The 23,751-nt window shown below is 40.1% G+C and overlaps 1 protein-coding gene across 1 annotated transcript in view; it reads right to left on the reverse strand.

Annotated features, from left to right (window-relative positions):
- Positions 1 to 303: 303 nt before the first annotated feature.
- Positions 304 to 23,751, reverse strand: part of oprl1 (opiate receptor-like 1) — a 72,441-nt gene continuing 48,993 nt past the window's right edge. The window contains exons 2-5 of the mRNA XM_070910032.1: positions 23,614 to 23,701; positions 21,181 to 21,363; positions 20,145 to 20,235; positions 304 to 851 (exon numbers count right to left, since the gene is read on the reverse strand). Coding sequence (XP_070766133.1) covers positions 304 to 851; positions 20,145 to 20,235; positions 21,181 to 21,363; positions 23,614 to 23,701 — 910 coding nt within the window. The remainder of the gene's footprint in view (positions 852 to 20,144; positions 20,236 to 21,180; positions 21,364 to 23,613; positions 23,702 to 23,751) is intronic.

Consider the following 23,751-nt stretch of genomic DNA (forward strand, 5'->3'; position numbering starts at 1 on the left):
GCTACTCCTGTATCTGGCACCATCTCCAACCCAGATGTCCTCCACCACCCTTCCCACCCAAGCCTTCCACATATCCCATTTCCATTGTCATCCCCATCCCTATTCCTAAATTCTTTTCCTTTCTACCCCATCCTCCTCATCTCCCTCCCCCCCACCCCAGGCCAGTCTTCTTGTTGGGGGGCGGGGGGGCTCGTGCCGCTAGAGAGCTGTAATCTGAGTCAGTTCTGTGTTGGAGTTCCCTGTTCCCTGGGTGTCTCTCCTCTGTTGGGGGTCTACCCCCACCAAGGGGAGCTCCACGCCTAGTCATGCTGGATTAGGCGTCCCTCCCCCCGGCCCCCCACCCTCTCCAGCCTTGCAGCTGTAGGCTGCCGCCACCTCCCTAGCGATGCTCCTCATCCTGCCAGACTGCTGGGTGTCGAGGCGGAATGGCGATGGGTGGCAGAACTCGCGAAAACAGCGTTTGAAGTTCTCATCCAGGAAGGCGTAGAGCACCGGATTCAAGCTGCTGTTGACATAACCCAGCGCGATGCAGAAGTGCATCAGGACCAGTGTGAACAAGCTGCTCAGGTTGAAGCCCAGCGACTGAGCCAGCACCATGATCTGGATGGGGGTCCAACAGACTACAAATGCTGCCACCACCACCAGGACCATCCTGGTGATGCGTCGCAGGTTGCGGTCCTTTTCCTTGGAGCCAGACAGGATGCGAACATTGCGCAGACGCTTGACCATCAGGCTGTAACAGATGCTGATGATAGCCACAGGGATGAGGAAGGAGAAGAGGAAGACGCAGGTGCCAAAGACAGGATCCCAGTGACTCCTTGGTTCAGGTAACACCACGATGCACTCAACACCTAGACGCATTGGAGAAGAGAAAGAAAAGAAGAGAGGTAAACAATATGTACAGCCTAGTACAGCTACTGAGTCCATAGGGGATGTGCTCAGCCTAAGGGTGCCTAAAGACTGGAAGCAGGGAGAAACTGCTAGTCTCTCTTAACAGTAAAAGTGTGGTCAATAGTATTGGAGCTGTTTCTTGAGCAGCAGCTGTTGAACAGGGCCTTGGAGATTCCTGAATGGACTGGTGACAAGCTTCTTAGCTACCAAATTAAAACATAACAGCTTTCGAGTGGCTGGAAGGTCAAGTTTTAAGTTTTTCACTTCTGACAAAGCCTAGCAGTTTCCCCTGCTTTCAGTCTTTGTGCTAAGCTAGGCTAAAGAAGACTGATTTTGTAATTAAAATTGTATAAAACCTACTTTGCATATTACAGGGAATAATGTTGGTGATGCCTGAACACCAGTAGTTTATTATAAATGTAAATAATAGAAGACAGGCACATAGAACAGAGGAAAGAAAAAAACATCTATAGTAGGACACGATGACAGATGTACAAAGGAGAGAAAGTATGAAAGGATAATTAATAATGATAGGAGAGTCAGTTTTCACAGGGGGACTTAATCGGTTTAATCATAATATAGTGTGCAGCTAAAGGAGGATGGGGACAGGGTGGAGAAAGAAGACATGAAGATGAATGTGTCTGGACCTAGAAAGAGATAAGAAGCTAAAAGATGTGTCTGCACCTAAAGGAGATTACACCGAGGTACGAACAGGAGGAACAGTTTCAATGAATGATGATAGGAGAATACATTTTACAGTATTTATTATACAGTAATAAATTCACCTCGATCGCCCAAATGAAACTCAGGTGATGGGCTCGGACACTGGAGGAAAGTCCTCTTAACATGCAGGATTTGCTGCAGTGTTTACTGATTCATCATATCATAAGATTTATGGGAATGATGGACAGATGGACGACCGACAAACAGACATCGCCATCCCTGCTAGCAAGGCTAAACAGAACAAAATTCTCTTCTTATTTGTATATATCTTACATACAGTGAAATCTGCTGAATTCATGGTTTTGAAATACGTGGTAGAGTCATCCTGCAACATCACTTCATGAGACATCACACTTTAAAAGTCTTATACTGGTAAATGTTTTTCCGTTTTACATTTTAATTAGAATTTAAGGATTATACTGTAATAAAGTTCAGTAAAACTTTGCACTTCCTCAAAACCTGACATTTTGAACCTGAGAGGTATGAGGTATGAGGAGAAACAACAATTCATTACATTTCAGAGGGGACCTGGTTCTGTGATTTCTGCCATTGGAGAAATTTCATGTTTTAATCATAACTCTGAAGTGAGCGGAGATTAAAGATTTGAGGGGGTTTTTTTAAAGCCAGAGGCTGTTTGTAAGGCAAAGAAATCAATCTGACTTAAAATGTAAATGGCAGCAATGAGGCTTGTAAGTGTAGCAGGATGTTGGAGAACACTTCAGCCAGAGCAGAGGTTTGCACTCTGTGTGCCCTCTAGTAAGTTTGATTATAATAATTATCCTGCACAAACAAGTGTGTTTTTAATGAATTAGTCAAATTTTACCTCCTCGAGAGCACCACTTCAAATCAATTATTGCCTGTTTTTTTCCCCAATTTTTAAGAAAAGGGACACCACTTCGACATAAAAGCTTTAGAAATGTTTTGTTTCTACTTCAAAAACTTTCATCTTCTCAAATCTATACATTAAATGGTGTTTTTGTCTCACCCCCCCCCCACCAAAGTCACAAGTAACTTCTCAGACTCATGATGTAGTGGTTCTGGCTATAAAAGAAACAGAAATGGAGTGTTTTTGTTTTGAATTAAATCCTTAAACTGTGTTTGCACCAGGACGATAAGGCAGACGCACACTGCAGAATAGACTGCATAAATAGTCGAGATATGGATCAAACAAATAGAAATGGGAACTGTTGAAGGAAAAAGTTGATCTATTATTCCATTTGGTGGATGCTTTTATCCGATGCATCTCCCAGGGCCGCGAGTGCGCACAATTTATAGTGTGTGGGTGTCCCCAGTAAAAATGGAAGCCGTAGCCCCGGCTCCATTACTGCCACGCTCCAGCCATTGATCAAAAACACAGTAAAAGTCTGTGTGAAAGGACAGGAATAGTAATAACTTGCTTGATAGGGCTGTGAAGTTTATGTGTTTTATAAAAATTGCTGTAAATGGCTCTCTGTCCCCTGAGGTTGAAAATGGTAGAAATTAAGCACCAGCCAGGTTTTCAGTCCAAGGTAAAACACTAACAAATATAATAATGGTTTCCATCCCTGTAAGGAAATAATCCCTCCTCATGGAGTGTCAGAGGGCAAATAACAGCAACCATAGCTGTGATGTCCCACATCAGGGGCTGCACCATGTCAACACGGTATAAGTAGAATCTACGAAAAGCAAAGTTGCTGCTCCATTTTTCATCTATCCAACAGTTGTTTTCAGGTGTGTGATGAACGTTACAGCCTTACGGGACCGCGAACGTGACTCTAGATCATTTCTGCCTTCATTTCATCTTCCCCTTCTCACCTGTCTTCATCTCGAGGACACTGTTTCCTCTCTGTCTCCCCCGCCTCCATATTTTTCAGACAGTGCTGACATTTCTGACAGCGAACCATGGGGACACTTTGATTTATTATCTATAATTTCGTTTCATTTTGCTGAGAGGCAGGCTGACAGCTCGTCAGTAAACTGATATACGCCACAACATTAAGACCTAAATAACTACAGCTTCAGCCTCCAAACAGATACATATGAGAGCATTTGTCGACACACGTCAACATGAAGACACATGGGAAAATATGAATGTGTATCTTAGCTGTGAGTTAGTGTCTTCGTGTCATCATACAACACAAAAACAGGAAAAATGCCCCAATTTACTGAAGTCTAGTGTTTAAAAGTTTCACTCTGCTGCCCACGCTAGCCCTGCCAGTCATGGACTAAGACGTCTTCTGACTCAAATTCACAACTGTATCTGGCTACAGTCAACTACGTTATGCCCCCCCCCCCAACAAACATCACATACAGGAAGTATTCATGTAGTTTCATGAGCAACTTGTGTGAATACAATATTATTCATCCAAAGCACGGAGCCACAGTCCAGTTCTCCATGACATGAACTTATTATTGTGTAACAAGCAAATCATACTACTACGTTATCTTATCAATGAATATATTATTATATTACATAGTTGGGTGGAAAGATGTGTTAAATGTCAGATTTTAGACCAACAAATTCAAAATCTTGTTTACTGATGAGTTTGCATCAGAGCTCTTGAAATGTTTCACTTTAAAATCAACTACAGCAACACAACATACGGAGGTTAAGCTAGTTTTAAGCTGGTTTACCCCCAAAGTAACTTTTTGCCCAATATTGTCTTCCGTGGTGTGGTGTTTTCAGGCCATATGACCTCCTCAAAAATGTGATTGTGTGTTCCCAACTGTATTTCCTGTAGGTACTATTAGACAGGTTAGAGCTGTGTCTAATTTCACCTCCACATAAATCATATCCTGTTTCAGAGTTTGTGCTCATCCTGCATATTTTCGAAAGGCTGTCTTCTAGTAAATGGCACTTTTTTAGTTTACCCAGACTTCCCGCTGCATTAATGCACACACATTCCCACACATAAAAACACATGCACACTGAATACAAGCACTTTTCAGGTTTTTGACGAGAGATAAATACCTCAGCTCTCATCTCTTGGAGGAGCTGATGTCTGATAAGTGGAAATCGCAGATGGGATTTAGTGCTGCTCCATTAAAGCCTCTCTGCAGCGCTGGACGCTGCATGCGAAAAGGTCAAGCTGCCATCATTCAATAGCTGTTCGCAACAATCACTCAATGGCTGTTTCAAGATATCTCACCTTTTGAAATGTCAATGGATGACTTTTACTTTCCTCTGTCTCTATACAAACCAGTGTTGTCACATTTGTTTTAAACCATGAATGAAATAGTATTCACAATTAGCCTAGATTAACCTGTATTAATTCAGGGCTTTATGTCAAACGAGTTCACATCATCATGTTGGAGGAAGCAAATTGTGGTTTTGTAGCTACAACACAGAATGTTAAACTCATATTTCAGGTACTCTCCACCATGACTTCAATGTATCGTGTCTTTTCCATCAATTTCTAACATCTTTTAATTAAAAAGTCCAAATTCCTCTGCACTGTCGTCCTTATCACTGCTAACTCTACTGTTTTCCTGTGGAGGTCAACAGGCAGCTTCTCCCTACGTGACACTGGATGTCTCCAGTTGCATCTTTTCACTTGCGCTCCAGCCAAAAGAAAGGGCGTGATCCCTCAACGGCTTCCCACCCAGGAGCACAGCCAATTGTGTTGGATTGATCAACCAAGCCAGAAGTGCCGCGCCCAGGAATCAAACCCCTCTTTGGAGCGTTAACGCAGGAGCTTCCAGCAACTCTTTTGACTTTGAGTCCGTTCTGAAAGCTGCTACCAATGACTAAGCGTTCACATAAGTGACCCAAGGTTTCGTACAGACATAATGTAGTAGAGACAAAAACAAAAAAATGACTGTAGACTGTGTAGTTTGTTCAAGAAAGTCTGTCGTGCATGGTTAAGATTACGGGTAAGGTTAGGCAAAGACTGTGGCTACAGTTAATCAAAAAGCAAATGCTAATCAGGTCTGTGGCAGTATGAAGTCAGACATGCCACCTTCCCATCCACCACCCTTACTTTACACTACTTCCTGAATGTTGGCAGTGGACACACTGGGCACTATGATACTGGGCAGAGTGCCATTGCTAGAAGAGTGTTTAGAGTATATTGATTTTGGTTTGTTCGCAACATCTCTGAAACTACTCTTTGGTTGCTCTTTTGACCAAAAGTCAGTCCCCCCATGATGACTCATGTTCATTTAAAGACATCTACACATTATGGTGGGACTGAGAAGTTGCAATTAGAGAGGAAGAACCCCGGAAACATGGACCTCAGAGGACATACTGTCCATAAAAACTGTGATCGGCTACATGACACATGAACAGCCTGCAGAGAATAACAGTCACATCGGAGGACTAAAGAAGATTTATATCTAAACCCAAAACTCCCCCATAGATATACTTTATTTTTTCATAACTTCTCCATATCTGTTGTTTCTTTCATTTTCTTTCTCCCCACATTATCTCTGCCATCAGTCCCCTCCATTTCTTCCTTTCTTTCATATATAACCAGGAATTTGTGTCCCATCCTGGTTCCCATTTCACAGTTGATGATTCTCTACCTCCGTTTTCGTTCTTCTCATTTATCACTTCTTTCCCCTCTATTGCGTTTTGCCTACCTCTATTTTTTTCTTTTCCTCCAGCTTGGATCGTCTGTATTTTTCTCTCGCTTTCGCTGCTCTTCTCATCTCATTTTTTTTTTTATTTCCTTGATTATGCTCTTTCTTATTTTCCTCACGTCTGGTTCAGACCTATAATTTTATCTTTTTGTTTGTTCTCATTTTGCTTAAATCACTCTCTGTTCATCAGTTTGTGTTCCCTCATTGTTCTCTCTGCTTTTCTCTGTTTTCTCTTTTTCTCGACCTCATCTGTTCATTTTTGTTTCTCCTTTCTTGTTCATGCTGTCCTCTTTCGGATCTCTCTTTTCTTGCTTTCTCTACTCTCTTGGTGACTCCTCCTCTATATGATTTCTCTTTTTTCTTCACCTTTATTTTCTGTAGAAAATGATTTTTCTGTTCTCCAATAGGCCTCTTCTTCTCTTTTTATGTCTTTCCTTTTTTTTTTATCTATTCTCTCTCAGTGCTAATCTCCTCGGCCCTTCCCCTCTTTCATTTTCAATCAGAGCAAAACAGAAATATCCTCTCATTTTTTTCCTTCGTCCTTTCACCTTTCCTCACTTTCCCACTCATGATTGCTTCCTTTTCTTTCCTCTCCTCCCCATATACCGTCCATTTTCTATCTGAGGACAATATCTGTGGTCTTGCAGTGATTGGATCCTGCTGCCCTCCAACCTGAACACATGAAAGCTTGTTACACCAGTTAAACAGCTGCCAAGCTGCTGAGTCCCAACATCCTGATGCCATTTTAGGGATTAAATACCTCACTTTTCCACCAGGAAACAAACTTTCTGTATGAGGCACGATAAAGAAAACATAATAGGATATAATAATGCAATTCCAATGCTAAAGTTATGTAATTATCTTCCCCACAGTGCATCAGTGTTCAGTGCTATTACTGATATCTTTAATTGCATGGGTTACTGATAAAGCAATGATATGTAAAATTAAATTGTCGCATGTCATTGCCTTTCTTTGTTAATGATAACACTTATCAACCTTTAAACTACGAGGCAACATTAGAATAACTATTCAAATCCATCACTTAAGTGAACGCAAAACATATCTGATGATAATAATGACATCAGGTATAATAACACTTCAGTGCAACCGAAGCCTTTACAGATGTTTCTGAAAAGAAATGTGCTTTTCTCTGTTTCATATCATTGTAAACAAGACACTGTAACTTACATACATCTGCAAAAAGAAGGACATTTAATGACATAGTTTTGGGCTCTGGAAACATGCGGTGGGCTCATGGGTGATGGGTAGATGAAGAGTAGTAACTGTAATTCATCCTGAGGGGGACATGAGTGGATGTACCAAATTTCATGGCAATCCAGCAGTTGTTGGGATATTTAAACCCGGACCAAAGTGGAGGACCGACAAACTGACTAAAAAAGACGTACATTTGGGCTTCGGGGACAAGTGATGGGATGTAGGAGCTGCCCAGTACATCCATCATCATCATCATCATCATCATCATCATCAGCTACTCCAGCACTCAGCTTTCTGGGCTACATAGCACTGTGGCTCTTTTCACAGACAGGTATTTGAAGTGTATGTTCTCTTCCATTCTATTTTCATTGGTTCTCCCCTCTTCCCTGTTTTAAAGGGAGAGAGGTGCACATGTGCAGTGTCATATTTAGGCTCAGAGCCGTGGTGGCTGGAGTTGTTATTCAGACGGGAGACACAGTGGAAGGTTTTAGTGGCAAAGAGAAAGAGGACAGACAAAAATAGAAACAAGAGACAGCATTTGTATTCGGTTTGTTCATGGACGTCAGGCATGTACACAAAAAGCCTGAAGCCAGTTGTTTATGTATGCACTTATCCACACATAAAGTATACTTTTGAGGCTTCCAGCTGTGTCAGCTTCTGTAGATAAATGGCTCTGACAGTAGCTGAGCTGGACTTATACATGAGCTGTGTTTGCCCTTGTTTACCTGCTCTTGCATGAAAACCTTGCAGCTCTAAATAGATCTTTGCAGGCGCTGCCCTGCATGTTGTGCCCACTCATTTGACAGTTCTCTATAGTATTTAAAATAGGCCGTATGAGCCGATTCTCATGTTTTCAGACTAAAGTCTTGTACTGGACACTGAGATTTTTATTTTAAAGCCTCTGTGTGATCAAGTTTTAACACAATGGCGGACGACGTAGTGATTGTCTGTCACTATATGTACTTTGACACTGATCCAGATGAAAACGTTAATTTTCTATTATTATTATAGAGTATTGTGCAGCCTTGCTGAAAGTTTGGGTTCTCTGAGTGCTTTCTAGTTAATCATCAAACCTCATCAACAATTCTTAAAAGCAGAGCCGAGAGGTTAACTCCAGCCAGAATGAGCTGATTTCAAAATAAAAGCTGGTGTGATCTGGCCTATTCAACCTGTTGAGGGTTGAGATCAGTTTTTGCAGGTCACAGGGTCTAAATGATTTCAGTCTACCTGTCGCTTGTGGATTGAACTTCTTCTGCCTCAGGGTTGTTTCCACTAACTGAGTAACATAAGGAAAATAAACGCCACAAGTTCTGTGTTCCTCCTCATGTCAGAGAGCGTTCAAAAGGGTGAAAGTCACTAGTTTAGGCTTTAATTCAGGTTTAAGACTCACAGTCATTTAACTGCTGCATATTCAAGCTGACAAATAGACTGTGGCAACTACGGACTTATATAACCTGGAAATGTGTGTGTGTGTGTGTGTGAGAGAGAGTACATGTGAGTGTTTTGTCCTGTATATGACATTTGTGTGTGTACAGCTCATCTCATGTTGTAGCTTCAGGCAAAACAAAAGAGGAAGAAGATGCATGACTGTCAGAAGGCTGTGTGTGTGTGTGTGTGTGTGTGTGTGTACGGCAGTGTTTGATTCCAGACATTTCCACAAGTTGGCACGTGTTCGTAGGTTTATTCCATGTGTGTGTGTGTGTGTGTGTGTGTCCATGGGCATGTCTGCCATGTCCATGTGTGTATTCTGAGTTGCCGTGTGTGTGTGTGTGTGTGTGTGTGTGTGTCTGTGTCTATCCTTAGGCGATACAGCACTTGTCATAAAAGTTTTATCTGGTTATGTCAGCAGGGGAGGGGGCACAAAACTCTATTACACACACACACACACACACACATGCACACACACACTCTATAAATGGTGTTTCTCAGTGTGAATGGCTCTTTTGTTCGCAGGGTTTTTTATTTACACAATTTCTCTTCAATGTTTCATCAATCTGCAGATAATCTGAATACAGAATTAAGGATCTATTAATCAGTTTTTATAAGTCCTGCAGAACGGATCAGATCCACTGAAAAGATGTAAAGTCGATGCAGAATGAATCAGTCACTGTCAGTTCTTTACATCTCACAGTCTTTATTCACCATTATATCTGACTGATGAGACACTATTATAAGGACTTCATGAACTGCTACCTCACACATCATGTACGTACAGGCAATTCAGTCAGAAACACTTATGTCAAAGAATTGACCATTTAAAGGAAATGGTTCGATCTGGCTGAAGAGATTTTGCTGGGAGAATGAATCCGCCCTCAATCAAGACATACATGAACATTAGGGGCGCTCCTGCATGTATTGGTCCATGCATGGTAAATCAGAGGGTGTGGTGATTAATTATTAAACACACTCTCAGCCAGCCACGTCACTGGTCTCATCACAGGACCACAAATCTGCAGCCAGTGGCAGATGATGTGGTTTTATTCACTGAATTTGTAATATGATGATAGAAATATGTAATAAGCTGTTAATATCTCATCAATCTGAAGCAGTCATTATTATACTGTATTTCACATTGCAAACGGTCACATCATATCTTAAAATCTGACACAGCAGCGTTTGCAGAGGGAAGCTTTTCATTCACAGTACAAAGCAGCTGAGAATCACCTATTATTATTTATAGATCAATGCAGACCGAGACATCGTAGTTCCTGCTTTAACCACGATAAAAGTTTTTTTTTTAAAGCCAATTTTAACACATCTCCTGGTTGGAGAGTGTTTAATTAAAATTCTTATTACATTTTTAGTATTACGTTATTGCGCATTTGCTCCAATAATCTTGTTCACTAAAGTGGCAGCTGAGTGATGTTGTGCCAGAAACAGGTGTGTTTCTGAGACATATATTCTAAGACCCAATTTCTGCCAAAATACCAACAACTCGCTTTATGCTGCCTCATTTGAATGGGCCTCCCACCTGTTTGTGCTATGCTATGCTCCATGTGACAATACAATACATTTGGCAAGTGTTTGTGCCAAAATACATATTACATATTATGTACACATATACATATTATGTCATTTGTGGCACACCTAGCCAATAATGGACTGCTCTGAGATCTGACTTTGGCCTGGATAAAATGCACCTACTGATACTGCAATCTACCAAACGTCAGATAAACCTTCCTTCAACATTTCCCTGCTACATAGACCTGTGTGTTTATTGGTTTAAATCACAAGAAAGTTGGATTTAATTAAATGGAACCTGAGTCAAAACATGGAACATAGTGAAACGGGCAACACAAGTAGAAAAAGTATATTATGTACATAATAAGTACTTTTTCTTTGATTTTATCTGCATTTCTTTTTGACATTGTACTGAAAATGAAATACAGAAAATAATAAAGTATATTTTGCATCTGAAAATACTGAAACACTTGCTTGGCTTTTTGAAGCCTGCATGCACTCCAATAGATGTTGATGTGTGCATATGTCTGTAAATTATAATGGTGATGAAATATAAGATCATACTTTCTTTCTCTAAAAAAAAAAGAGGATTCAATCTGAAACTAATATGCCAACAATCACATTAAAACTTATCATCAGTATCATCATCAAACCAAAGTAATGAAATGTGACACATTACCTCATTATACTGTGTGTACCACTGCTTTTACAATAACTAGCTCATAAAACATATACCACACCATCGTAGATGATGAGGCATGGCAGCATTAATTATGCATTGTTACTATAATGGCATTTTATTAGCATATCTATTTGCTTTTGTAATTACTTGTTCATTAAAGTTTACATACTGTCGCCCTGAGTAGATGTAGAAGTAACGGCAAAGACAACACATGAGGGAATTAACTCTGACATGTAATTTCGAATCAAGTTATTCAATTTCATCATATAATGCGCAAACTTCCATTATAATCTGTGACTTTACATAAATAAATCACAGTGTTTACATGACGAACAGTTGTCCTCCTTCCTGTTCGGTTGAGGTTGTGTATCAGGGGGCTTCTTCTTTGTTTTTCCCTCGGCTTATTTCACCCCCTCCAATAACTCTCGGCTCAATCTCACACAAGCCCCTGCACCCCCGCAATACTCAGGGCTGTTCAGTTAGGGCAGCGGAAGAGGGGTATAAAACCATCCAACAGCCAGCCTGCACAGGTGAGGAACTATCAAACTCCACTTCATCTAAACTGCTTTGGTTTTGGTAATATTTATTTTAGCTTTTCTGGTCCATATTTATTATTTGAAGTATTTTTTCAATTTAGTTTTGTGTTACTTTTTATCCATGCTTATTTCAGTTATATCAAGCTTTAGGGTATGTGATCCACCTGTCTAACGCCTGTAATATTCAAGAAATATCAACCAATTCACAGCAAACATTTAAGACTTTGATAAATTCCAAACATACTGTTTCTATGTATGCGCTCATTTTTATTATCATGGTTTGGTTTGGAGCTGTTAATCGGTCTAAACAGATAATTTTTTGATGAGAACCCCTAAAGGGCTAAATCAGAAGGGTCCAGAAGGATCACATTCATTGTTACAAAAGAAAAGTTGACTGGGTTGGGAAATCATTTTATGCATTTGAAAAAGAAGCAGTAGCAAAGTTTAATGTGGCTACTCAAACAGCGTAGCTTGTGTGTGCCTGAAAACTGCAGCACAGACACTGCTGCTGCCAGGAAACACACTTTGACACATTTCCTACAAGTCTTTTGGATGGATTAGTCAGCGCATCTATTAGTGACAACGGGGTGGCTGCTGATTATAGCCTCCATCCTGACACTGTGTCCTTGGGCAAGGCTTTTGACCCCAATTACTGAGAGCGGCATGCCGTGACTTTCCCTGCAGCTGTCAGGTTATGAAGCCGCTCTGTCCCCTCTCTGTTTGTCTAGAGGAGGCAGGAAGGAGAGGAAGACGAGTGGAGTAGAGTAAACCTTCATTATCCCTGAATGGCAATGTGTTGTACAGCTAGCAGTCATGTAAGAATGCAGATGAAAAAAAAACAGCTGCAGGACAGGGCCCACAGATATACGTAGGAATCAGGGGGAAGGAGAGATGAAGAGGATGACAATCACACGTAAATGAAGTGAAGCAGATGAGAATGGGATGAAGAGGTGAATAACGTCTAAATGAAAATCAGTCAAAAAGAGGTGTGAAAGAAATGGAATGGAGATGTAAACGAGTGTAGATAAGATGTGAAAGACAAGAGAATAAAACAAAGGAGGTGTGAATCAAGATGGGAATGAAATGAGAATAAAATGAAGCAGATGAGAATGAGATGAAGATGAGAATGAAATGAAACCAGGGTCAGAGGAGGACAACCGAGAGACCAAGATGAGAACGAGATAATAACGAAAGATAACGAGTTGAGAAAGAATTGAAAGAGAAATGAATTATATGAGGATGAAATTGGAGATGAGAATGACTCGGATAAGTTCAGAGATGAGAATGAGTGAGATGTAAATTAAATGAAGGAGAAGGGAATAAAATGGTGGATGAATGAGATGAAAGGGAGCGAGGAAGGAGGAATGAAAATGAGCAGAAGGAGTCGGGGGAAAATTGTAGGAAACATAGAAAAGGAGACAAATGAGGGAAGAAGGCAGACGAGCGAACAGGAGATAAATAGAAAAAGCAGGAGAGCAGAGACAACTTACAGTGCAGATGTAGCTCAGCTGTAGAGTAGACTAATAAAAATGATTATAGGATTAGGTTGTAGCTGCAGGCTGAGACTGGATCAATATCTTACCACTAGACCTCTCGTTCTCCTGCTAGCTACAACATATTACTTGATTGAACCGCAAAATAGTGTGCTATGTGTGGGCATCTGGAAATCACTGACTATTTCATTTTGTGATTTTCCTTCTGTTCAGCATCAATAATAAATCTGAAAAGCATAACTGTTGTTGTTCCCCTCTTCGTTTCCCAGAAGTTTGTCCAATTCTTCAGTATTGAGTTGTTTATGTGCAGTAATTCGCAAAACTTTACAAATTGATCAATTTACAAGGAAATCACAGCAACAGAGAGTATAAATAAGAATTAGCAGGAAATTCAGATAAAATTGGTTTTAAGGGTGGATTTAAAAGAGCTCACTGATTTGGGAAACAGCAAGAAGAGCTGCCAGAGGCCTCGATCATGGTTCAGAGGGGAAAATCAATCCAGCAAGCTAGACCCTGACCATGCAAACCTTTAAAAAGCAGCAGCAAAATCAATTCTTAAACTGACAGGCAGCCAGTGAAGGGCAGAAAGTGAAAATTGGAATAACAAGATATTCTCTCTTGGAGCGGGTTGGCAGTCTGGCAGCAGCGTTCTGCACTAGTTACAGTCAGAAGGGGTTTTGCTCGCTGGGAAGAGAGGAAAGCAAGTTGCATTTATCAAGAATGGGGGAAGTAAAAACCATTGATGACCTTCTCCAGGTCTGTGGAGGAAAGAAAAGAGACGATCTTGGCGACATTGTTTAGCCGGTTTTCACATGATTAAACTTGGTCTGAGTTAACCATTGCCTGATAAATATGGGTGTCTAACTTCACACGTAGTAGTTTGTACTTGAGAGAGAAATTAGACAGAACTTTGTCTTAAATTATTACACAAGAAGTCCATCAAAGACATGAAGATTAAGGGACCCAAAACAGGACCCTGGGGGATTCCAAGAAAGTGGAGTATAAGGGTTATAGTAGAATAAAATAAAATGAAAGTCACATTGCCAACAAATCATGTACATATAACATATTCAAAATGTCAGTCAATGGGTTCACTGTCATTAAAAAGATCTCTCTCTCTCCAAATCCACTTTCGAGTGTTCAATATTGAGCGAAATGTAAAACAGTGCTGAGAAATGACAGACAAGAGAGTGCTGTAGAACATTTTTCTGAAATTACTTTTTTGTTAGCCTTGGGGGATGGAGGATCTGATTTTGCCCCCAACAATCAGTAGTGACTGACACATCCAGCTGCTTTGATTTGAAGTTAACAGGGAACAGCTGTCAATAATAAGAAAACATTATGCAAAGACATCTTCCTCATGAGATATTTTCAAAGGGAGTTATTTCAAAATATACATGTTTTATAGTTACATTAACCTTGGCTAGTAGTTTTCTTCTTCCCTGCCTTTTGCTGGTGCGTTGCTATGTTTAATACCGTTCTTAACCAACTGATCAGTGGAATAGTTCGAAACCATCAGCAAGGATGTGTTTTGCATTACCCGCATGCATACTTGCCTCTTCAAAAATCAAGAAGCGGCAAAGTCAATGCAGGTCATTAGTTTACTGCTGGGATACTTGAAATAAAGTCTTGGTGGTCTGTTTCCAGACTGCATCCTTTTATCTACTGTGTGTGATTTACATAGAAAGATGGTGCAAAGGACAAAAAGGAGAGGAGAACATATGACGAGGCAGATCAATACTGAGGGAAACTCAAAACTGGAGATTTGGTTTTGGTGGTCGTGATGAAATGAGTCTCCTGCTTTAATATTTGGGGAAGGTTGTTCTAACATGAATGCAATAGCTCGACCTCTCAGGGAAAAAATAAGTTCAATAAAGACTTGTTTAATGCATTGCCCTGCATGTGTGATCAAAGTACACTTTAAAATATCTATGCAGACAATATAACATCTGTGATTTCTATTATCAGGAAGAGTTGTGCAGATATAGGGACCAATACAGCACTTTTAAACACATTCGATATCTGTTGAAAAGGCTTCATCTGAGGCCTGAAAGCTCATTATTCTTTATAAATTCAGCCTCATATACACTGGCGTGTTTAATCCCCTATGGTTACAATTCATTAATTTTACAGCAGATCATTTATAATATTAATGTATCCAGTTAAAGCTGACTCCTGTTCAGCACTGATGAATGATGATGAAACATTTCAAATGACAAATGAGTAAAAATAATAATATAGTGGATGATGTTGCCTGACATAAGCAACTGACAGTTTCTTACTTACAAGAACTTGGTGAAGCCAGTAAAGTCCGTATTAGAGCAGAATGTCTAAGATATAAAACCTAAAACCCTGCTAGCCACTAGAGGCTGCAATGTTCATTTCACCAGCAGCATGAAAGTGCTGGTTTAACAAACAGCATTATATATTACAGCGTGGGTAGAAATGTAAAGGAAAAAAGGAAAGGTGGTCATTATGGTTCATCCCCTGGGAACCAAGAACAGGCTTTGAATTCTGAGGGTCAGATCAGTCAACCTGGGGGTCAGGACCCTCACAACAGGTGAGACACGAGATGAATCCAAGGGGTAGGAAATAAGAAAATCTAAATTAACACAAAACATACATTTTGTTGAAGTTTTATTTCTTCAGGTATCTAAGAATTATCAAAATCTGAAAAAGGGACATCACTCTTTTTTTTAACTGCTCACAACTCATAAATATGATATGATAATGGGGGGGGGGGGGGGGGGGGGTCACAAACAAAACAGGATGGGAACCACTGGTTTAGATTATAAGATGTTGTACACAAGCTGGCATTTTAGTACCATTTGGAGTCAACTTCTCGGGACCATGATCAGTAAATCCAAGTTGTTGAGATAACCTGGTAAAGACTGATTTTGGGACATGCAGTTGGGACCAGCTTTGTACCAGCTCTTAAAACAAAGTTCATATTTAACATCCAAAGAGCTCTGGAGAAATGTAAATCACCATCTTTGGGACATTAAAGCAAAATATATATATATATATATATATATATATAATATAAGAGAATGCATTATGATTGCTTTGGAATTACAACAACAGCAATATAAATTACATTGAACTTGTCCTTTCTAACTTTATCTAAACATGTCATAAACAATAAAGTCTTTCTGTCATAACACAAATGAGTAAGCCAGCTAAACAGGCAAAATTTGTTTTGTTCTGAAATAAAATAGAGGCCAGAAATGTAGTTTTTTTAGCCAGAAATCTCAGCAGCTGCGGAGGAAATGTTCAGCTACTAGTGCTAAATAACAACCATGTTTACGTACTGAAGACATATATTTGTTTTCTGCTTTGGATTTGGATAAACTGATTGTTCTGAAATGTATTGCACCTTACGAAAGTCTTTGTGCACTTGTTACTGTAGAAACTGAGAGGAATTTTTGGGGATTTTTTGGCCTTTTTAGGAGAAGAGACGCCATCTGTGAGCTGTAACTCCGACAGCACGTTTGTCATGAAATCCAAGGCTGCCAGCACGATAAGATCACACACACACACACACACACACACACGCTCATCATCACTCTCACACGACCCTATAAGGCAAACGCACTGCCTCGAAACACACACACACACACACACACACACACACACACACACACACACACACTCACACTGTATGTGTAGAATAAAATCTGTTCCACTGCAAGACTTTTAGAATATTAAACTATAAATCTGTGTGTGTTTGTGTGTCCTACACTAAAATATATGAATGCCTGAGAGAGATGATCTATGGCAACAAACACACACACACACACACACACACACACACACACACACACACTGTATAAAAACGAAGGACCCAGCTGGATCCACTCAGCAGAAACTGATAAGCAGCTATAAGAAGAGAAATGAAACGAGTCTATTTCAAACTGAGAATGAAGCTGCTGTTATCCATCAGGTGTTATCAGGTATTAAAGAGACCGAGAAAGAGAGAGAGACTGTGACGAAGAGTCCAACTGTCCAACAGTTACATACTTTTATAAACTTCAGCATTTGGTAAGAATTCAGCCGGCAGTTGTAAGCCCATTTCACACACACACACACACACATATATATATATATACATATATATGTATATATGCTGCTGGCTTTATCTCTCTGTTAAAGTCATTCAGACTTCACTGTGGTTGTTGGGAGAGGCATGGCTGAGGGCTGAGGACTCTTTCCTTCTGGAGCCAGCTCACGGGCCAAACCATGTGCTGCCTTGTCATGGGGGGGGGGGAGGGGATTTGGGTTTAGTTAGTTTTGCTTTGTATTTAGTTGCAGTTGGTGTCCATCTTGTTTTCCCCGTGTGTGTTATTTAGTTTGGCCGAGCCACAATATGTTCTGCTGTTCTGTTATAGTGAGTATAGTTATGTTGTGTCAACTGCTTGTTTTATAATGTTTTTGCATTTTTTGGGGGGTAAATAAGAACCTAGGTTTTCATCTCAAGTGTATCAAACTCCAGGTGTGACACATAGTCGTCCATTGCACATAATTCTTGCATACTATTTGGCACCAGGGGCATGAGAGGGGGCAACGATATCATGGAAGAAGAGGCTGCATCTGATCTGATGGGTTTTAAAAATTTTGAAACGACAAAACATTAAGTTGGGACTTATATCTTCATTAATGAAAGCAGAGAATATGGCGAGGGAGTGCTTTTGATAATTGATTGATGATTGTACGGAACTACTTCCTCTTTGCTGTTATGAGAAAACATCTTATCTAGCATGTGAAGATCGCCAACTTACATTTGGCTCATTCACAGTTACTGATTTATTTAACTGACTTTATTGCGTAAGACATGATAATTACTCTTAGAAGGCAAACAGGAAGTGCATCCAATCCTTCTCCGTGTGCTGCTGTAGCCGTCTCATTGTTCTGATGGCATTCAATTCAGACTTCAGCCGTTTTGGAAATGTTGTAGAAATGTTACACGGTCAGAACACTTGTTCAGACATGAGACCAATAAAATTACAAGCGCATTTACGTGTCTGAGTCATGTGCTGATGATGAAAGGGCTTCAGTTTGCATGTAGTGTGGGAGTTGCATTCCCATGCTCTCATGCAACTTTGGAGGCAGTGTTCTTCAACCCTCAACGATCTGCAGCGCTGATGAACTATCAAATACAACCAGGAACTGTGATGACAGCTGTTCAAGACTAGCTGAGAGAGGAGTCAAACACATCACCTGTCGCTTGTTAGATGAATCATGAAGATTAAATGAATCTTCTTTGGATCAGATCATTTACGTTGCGGCAGAAGAGCAGCACAGAAGAGGTTAACCTGCATGCAGAGGTTGGACACCTGATAGACTGACGTCTCATTAAAGGAAATGAAGTTCAGCTGTGCGTCCTGGAAGCCAGACAAGATTACATTATTGAACTTGAAGTGATGCTCTATTAAATTGGAAACGGATTTCTCTTGGTAGCAGCTCCGTTTGGAGGAGAGGAAAATGAGAAAAAGCAGCACTAAGAAATGAGATATAGTTTATATGTCAAGCATGGAACATTACAGCCTTATCTTGAAGGTGTGATGTTGAGGTGGCAGACAGAGTGGCAAAAAAGGGGAAAAGGCAGATTTTATTATTCTGTTCAATCTGTAACATAAAACCAATTTAAAGTTTGGATTTGGAGTACAGTGGCGTATTCAGCTTATAGCTGCACAATGAGAACTCTGTGTGTAGTCTGTGGGAACTGCAGGTCCACAAAGTTATTAGTATGAGAACTCATCCTTTCTTCTGCTCACGAGGGGTGGAAACAAAAACATACATAATTCAAACATGAAAACCTGGAGGCCAGTCAGAGCAAAAGATTCATAGGATAATTTAAATATATATGTCGTTACTAGCCATTTGTAAATTTCATGAGATCCCATGTTCTCTGATTATTTAATGTAATAACTTCTGTGATCTGTCGAGTACAATGGGAACATTTTTCTAACAGACCTCATAGCTGCATCTGAAGTCTGATATATCATTAACCAAATGTTTTCTTAGTTTCGTCTCCATGTGGTGACAATTTATGATTGAGAAAAAGAAATTCAGACCACAGTCAATTTTTCACCGCAGAATCTCGGATCCTGCAGCTGAGGCTCAAAGTTCAACAAATCTGGATTTTTGTGGGAGGCATGTTCACATTACACACCACATGCATAATATTGGAAGACACGCATGTAAAAATAGTCTCATTGCCACTGAAGGCTGGGCTCAGTGTGGGTTAGAAAGTGCATTGGTTTTAGTCTGGATCTGACAGACGTCACTGAACATGAGTAAGACGGCTTTGGGACTTTCTGAATGATGCGGGACTGTTGTTCAATACTGCAATGCATTCCTGATTTAAAGAGGAAGAAGCTGCGCATCCTTCAGGACCAGCAGCAGGACAACGAGGTTGCATTTGGTTTGATGTGTGCATGGAAACGCCAATTTCTTTGTTGATTATTTTTCATGCTCATTGTAAAATTACGGCTGTAATTTCTGCTGATTGAATCCAGTTGAATACTGAATACTGAATTCAGTTTCCTCATTTGGTTAATCTCAGTCATGCATATTTATATGATGTCAATGGTTCACACACGTGTGTCTTTTCTAGTTCACCTGCTGTGTGAAAGTTCACAACATCGAGCGTCGTGTGGAGTATGGCAGGGTTCACTTGTTTGAGAGGAAATGAGGAGGAAAAGGGGCTTCGCACAACAATGTGTGTTGAGCCTATTAGTCAAATGCTGTGCAATAAAAACTGGGACAACAACAACAACAACAACACTTGTAAATGGGCTCACTTACATCACACCTCCCTGAGCAATCTCTTGAAATATAGTTTGAAGCCATTTTTTCCACACACACCTTTTTCATCAGAAGATAATTAAATATATCTGTAAAAGCCGTTTGTCACTGTTACCCAACTGTGTATTGTTTGGAATATTAAACAGACAAGAAGATAGAAGGTTCATGCACGTGTGCACGTACAGGTCACTACATGCATATCTGTTGTATGTGTACAGGTAGATGTACATATATACTGGATATATAAATATGTGTGTGTGTGTGTGAATGACTTACTGTCGTGCTCTTGTTCCACCTCTACGTTTCCCAGGACCATAGCCGGGACGCCAAATGCCGAAGCTAACACCCACACACAGATGTTCACCACCTGAAGACACGAGAACATGATGGCCAATCACATGTAAAACATGTTAGAGGGGTTACATAGTCAGATAAAAAAACTATGAGTGCAATGAGTCTATCATTAAAAATAATTAATTACTTCAATTATTTGAAGTAAGTTATTTGACTAATCTTGTTCAATTGAGTTTAATGATTTATGATTACTATGTCGTTTGTTTTTGAAATAAAGTTCATTTATATTTTCAGTGTGATGAGGAGGATCAATGTGATGAGGAGGATTGGGCTGAAACCATCTGCTGTTGTGTTTTAGTGTTTCTTCATTTTGTCGTATTTCCGTCAGCGTGAGAAAATGTCGTCACAGGACAGAAAGTTTACTCGTCAGAGTCGGCTGAAGAAATTGCTTAAATAGCTTATACTTTGTTTCTCACACCATCATTTTCAGAAGTGTCCACGCAGTCCAGCACGAGCCAAAATACATAGATCCTAAACTTGTGGGGCATGTAACACAGTGCAACACCAGTTTTGCAGTCTTTATTTATGAATGTAAGTATTGCACAGCTGCTTGATGTGTCAAACAGCTGTGCAGTAGTTGCACCAGACAATGGAGTCAACTGGTTATGTAACCTCATGCTTTATTTCCAGTCTGCTTTCCTTTTAAGTGTTACTGGAAAGACTGGAAAAACACTTAAATATGAGAAAAAAAATAAAGAACATAAAACTAACAGGCAGCTTTTCGTCATCATCACATCTGAGTTTACATTTCGACCAAAACGACCTCAACTGTCTCACTTTCTTTTTTCAGTTTCCCAGCACACTCAAAGTGAGTTTAAAGGGTTCATGAACTCAGTGTTTGAAGTGAGCTGACATGACTGACATCTGACCTGATGTCAGTGGTCTTTTCAGGAGGAATAAAGGAGGTGTGAAGGTTTTGAAAAGGTGAATATCTCACTTTAAAATGAAACGGTTTTACCTTGGCCTTGTGAGGAGTCCTCATGTCCAGTGCTTTGACAGGGTGGCAGACGGCCACATACCTGTCCATACTCATCACTGTCAGGGTGAAGGTGCTGGTGAACATGTTGTAGTAGTCGATCGACACCACTGCCTTGCACAAAGCGTTCCCGAATGGCCAGAAGCCCAGGAACACGTCGGTGCCCTGGAAACATCCAGAAATCAAAGCATGAACACAGAAATACAGCTGGAGGCAGAACAGAGGACTCCATCTCCTCTGAAATATGACTTTGGACAGTTAATTATTCAATGAAGTGGAAACAAATCAGTGCAGTGAAGCACGAAACCGTAACACTTGACAACCAACCAGTGACTGATGAGAGTCCTTTATAACATCCAGATGCTGGCAAGAGAGCAAAACTTGAATTGCACAATCAGTTTTTCAGGTTTTTGGGTTTTTTTTTTTCCTGCACTGAATACAGTGAATCTGCCAGTTTGTTCACAGCACGCATTAAAACTACACGTTAAATCAGTAAAATAATAAAAAGACACATCTTCCGTCTTATTTCCGAGTGGTCACTATGTCATAAGTATAGTGATGCTCTAAAGCGGGCACCAGGTTGCCCCCAAGGACCACATGAGTCGCCCGCGGCAAGCCTTTTCTAAAAATAAAATTCTTAAAATTAAATTAAATTATTTATTTTTTATACTGTCAAATTTTTATTCTCATATTGAAGTTGACTATTCCCGTATTGAAGTTGACTACTCCCGTATGAAGCTGAAAAGGTCAAAGGTAAGTATTGTGCGCATGACAAAATTTCTGTGTTCGTGGAGAGTAAGCTAGCTAGCGGGCGCATCGAAGACGGGAGGCTGAATGCGGTTTCTTACCCCAAAAACATGGCAGAAAAAAGAAAGAAAACTTATCATTTTCACAGCGAATGAGAGGAAGAGTTTTTTTTTACTACTGTGAAAGAAACCTGCGTGTGTTTCATTTGCGGGGCGAAAGTGGCGACGGCAAAGCGGCACAATGTGGAGAGACACTTCACTACGCATCACAAAAGCTACAATGCTAACTACCCACCGGGAAGCGCGCTACGGGCAGAAAAAGCCCGTGAGCTAAAGGCACATCTGCAAGACTCAGTCAGAGTTGCTGTGTCAAGTTACACACCAGATTACAATACACTGGTGAACAGCATGCAATGCCAGTCTTCCCACTAACAAAGAAACCAGATGTTGTCAGTGGCAACATGGTAGTGCCATGGTAAAGTGGAATAAGTGGTAAGATTTATTTAAAAATATGAAAGTAGATTTTTGTTAAACATTACATGATTGATAACTTGTGAAAATGAGACATTTTGCCTATGAAATGTTGTAGAAGTGATCATCTGAAAATGTAAACAATTGCTGAGATTAATAGAAATAAAGTGTTGAATATTGATGTGTTTCCTACCTTGTTCAGTCATTGTTGATATTTATAGTGAGGAATCATTAACGTGATCAGTGTCTTCACAAAGATGAGTATCATTTATCAACTGAGCAAATTTGTTATTTCAAAAGAGTGTATCAAACTGGTAGCCCTTCGTATGACTCGGTACCCATGAAGTAGCTCTCAGTTTCAAAAAGGTTGGTGAACCCTGCTCTAAAGTGATATATTGCCAGACACTATATACTGGCCAGTGCCCCCCCCGCCCCCCCCCCCCCATGATAAGGCACAAAGCAATACATCACCCAAAGGTTGATAATGTTTTCATAGAGAAACCGAGTCTTTAGTATGTAAGATTTAAATCCGTGATGTAGTGGAGTGCAATATATCATACGGATATGCAGTAGTTATGATCAATAAAAGCCACATGTACAACTGCTCTGCGAGTTAATGCTGCCTTTTATTATTATAATATGTTTCTTTGCTGAGACTGAAATCCATACTAATTCTCATCAATAAAGGCCTCGCACATCCCGAAGCTGTTTTCAAACTTTGTCAAATTTAACATTATCACAACAACAAATTGTTGATGTCACTCATTAGCTTGTCAAACCAACTGAGCCAGCAACAGCATCACAACTGATTTTACTTTTAGTGTATGGTTAGGCTGCGGTGTTTGTGCTTGAACAAACTTTAACAAATGATGTGTTAGTCTACATTCATTAGAACTTTTCTGTTTGTCTTATGTCACAGCCGTAGTGGGTAAAAATGCAGTGTTATATATATGAATGGAAAACAAAATGCAGGTACCATAACAGCAAACAAAGAGTATTACATGATCTAAAGGTTTACACAAATTAAAAATATTTCTCTTTGACAAAAATCTCCCCAACTGACACAAAAGGCTGATTTACTTTAATTGCAACTTGCTTCACTCATCTAAATTCTGTGACTGTAATTTGAATGGAATCATTGGGCCAAAAGACTCTTTGTAATTTCTTGCACATGTGTACGTGGTCGGTAAAGTCTTACCTGGAAAGGTAAAGTAGCCAGGAACAAAGAGTCAGCCAGAGCCAGGTTAAAGATGTAGATGTTAGTAGCCGTTTTCATCTTCGTGTATCTGAGGAGAGAGGAAGCACAGAAACAAAGAGGTTCAGTCAAACGAGTACA

Source organism: Enoplosus armatus, chromosome 8 (genome assembly GCF_043641665.1).
Source record: "Enoplosus armatus isolate fEnoArm2 chromosome 8, fEnoArm2.hap1, whole genome shotgun sequence".
In the NCBI taxonomy this organism is placed as follows: domain Eukaryota; kingdom Metazoa; phylum Chordata; class Actinopteri; order Centrarchiformes; family Enoplosidae; genus Enoplosus; species Enoplosus armatus.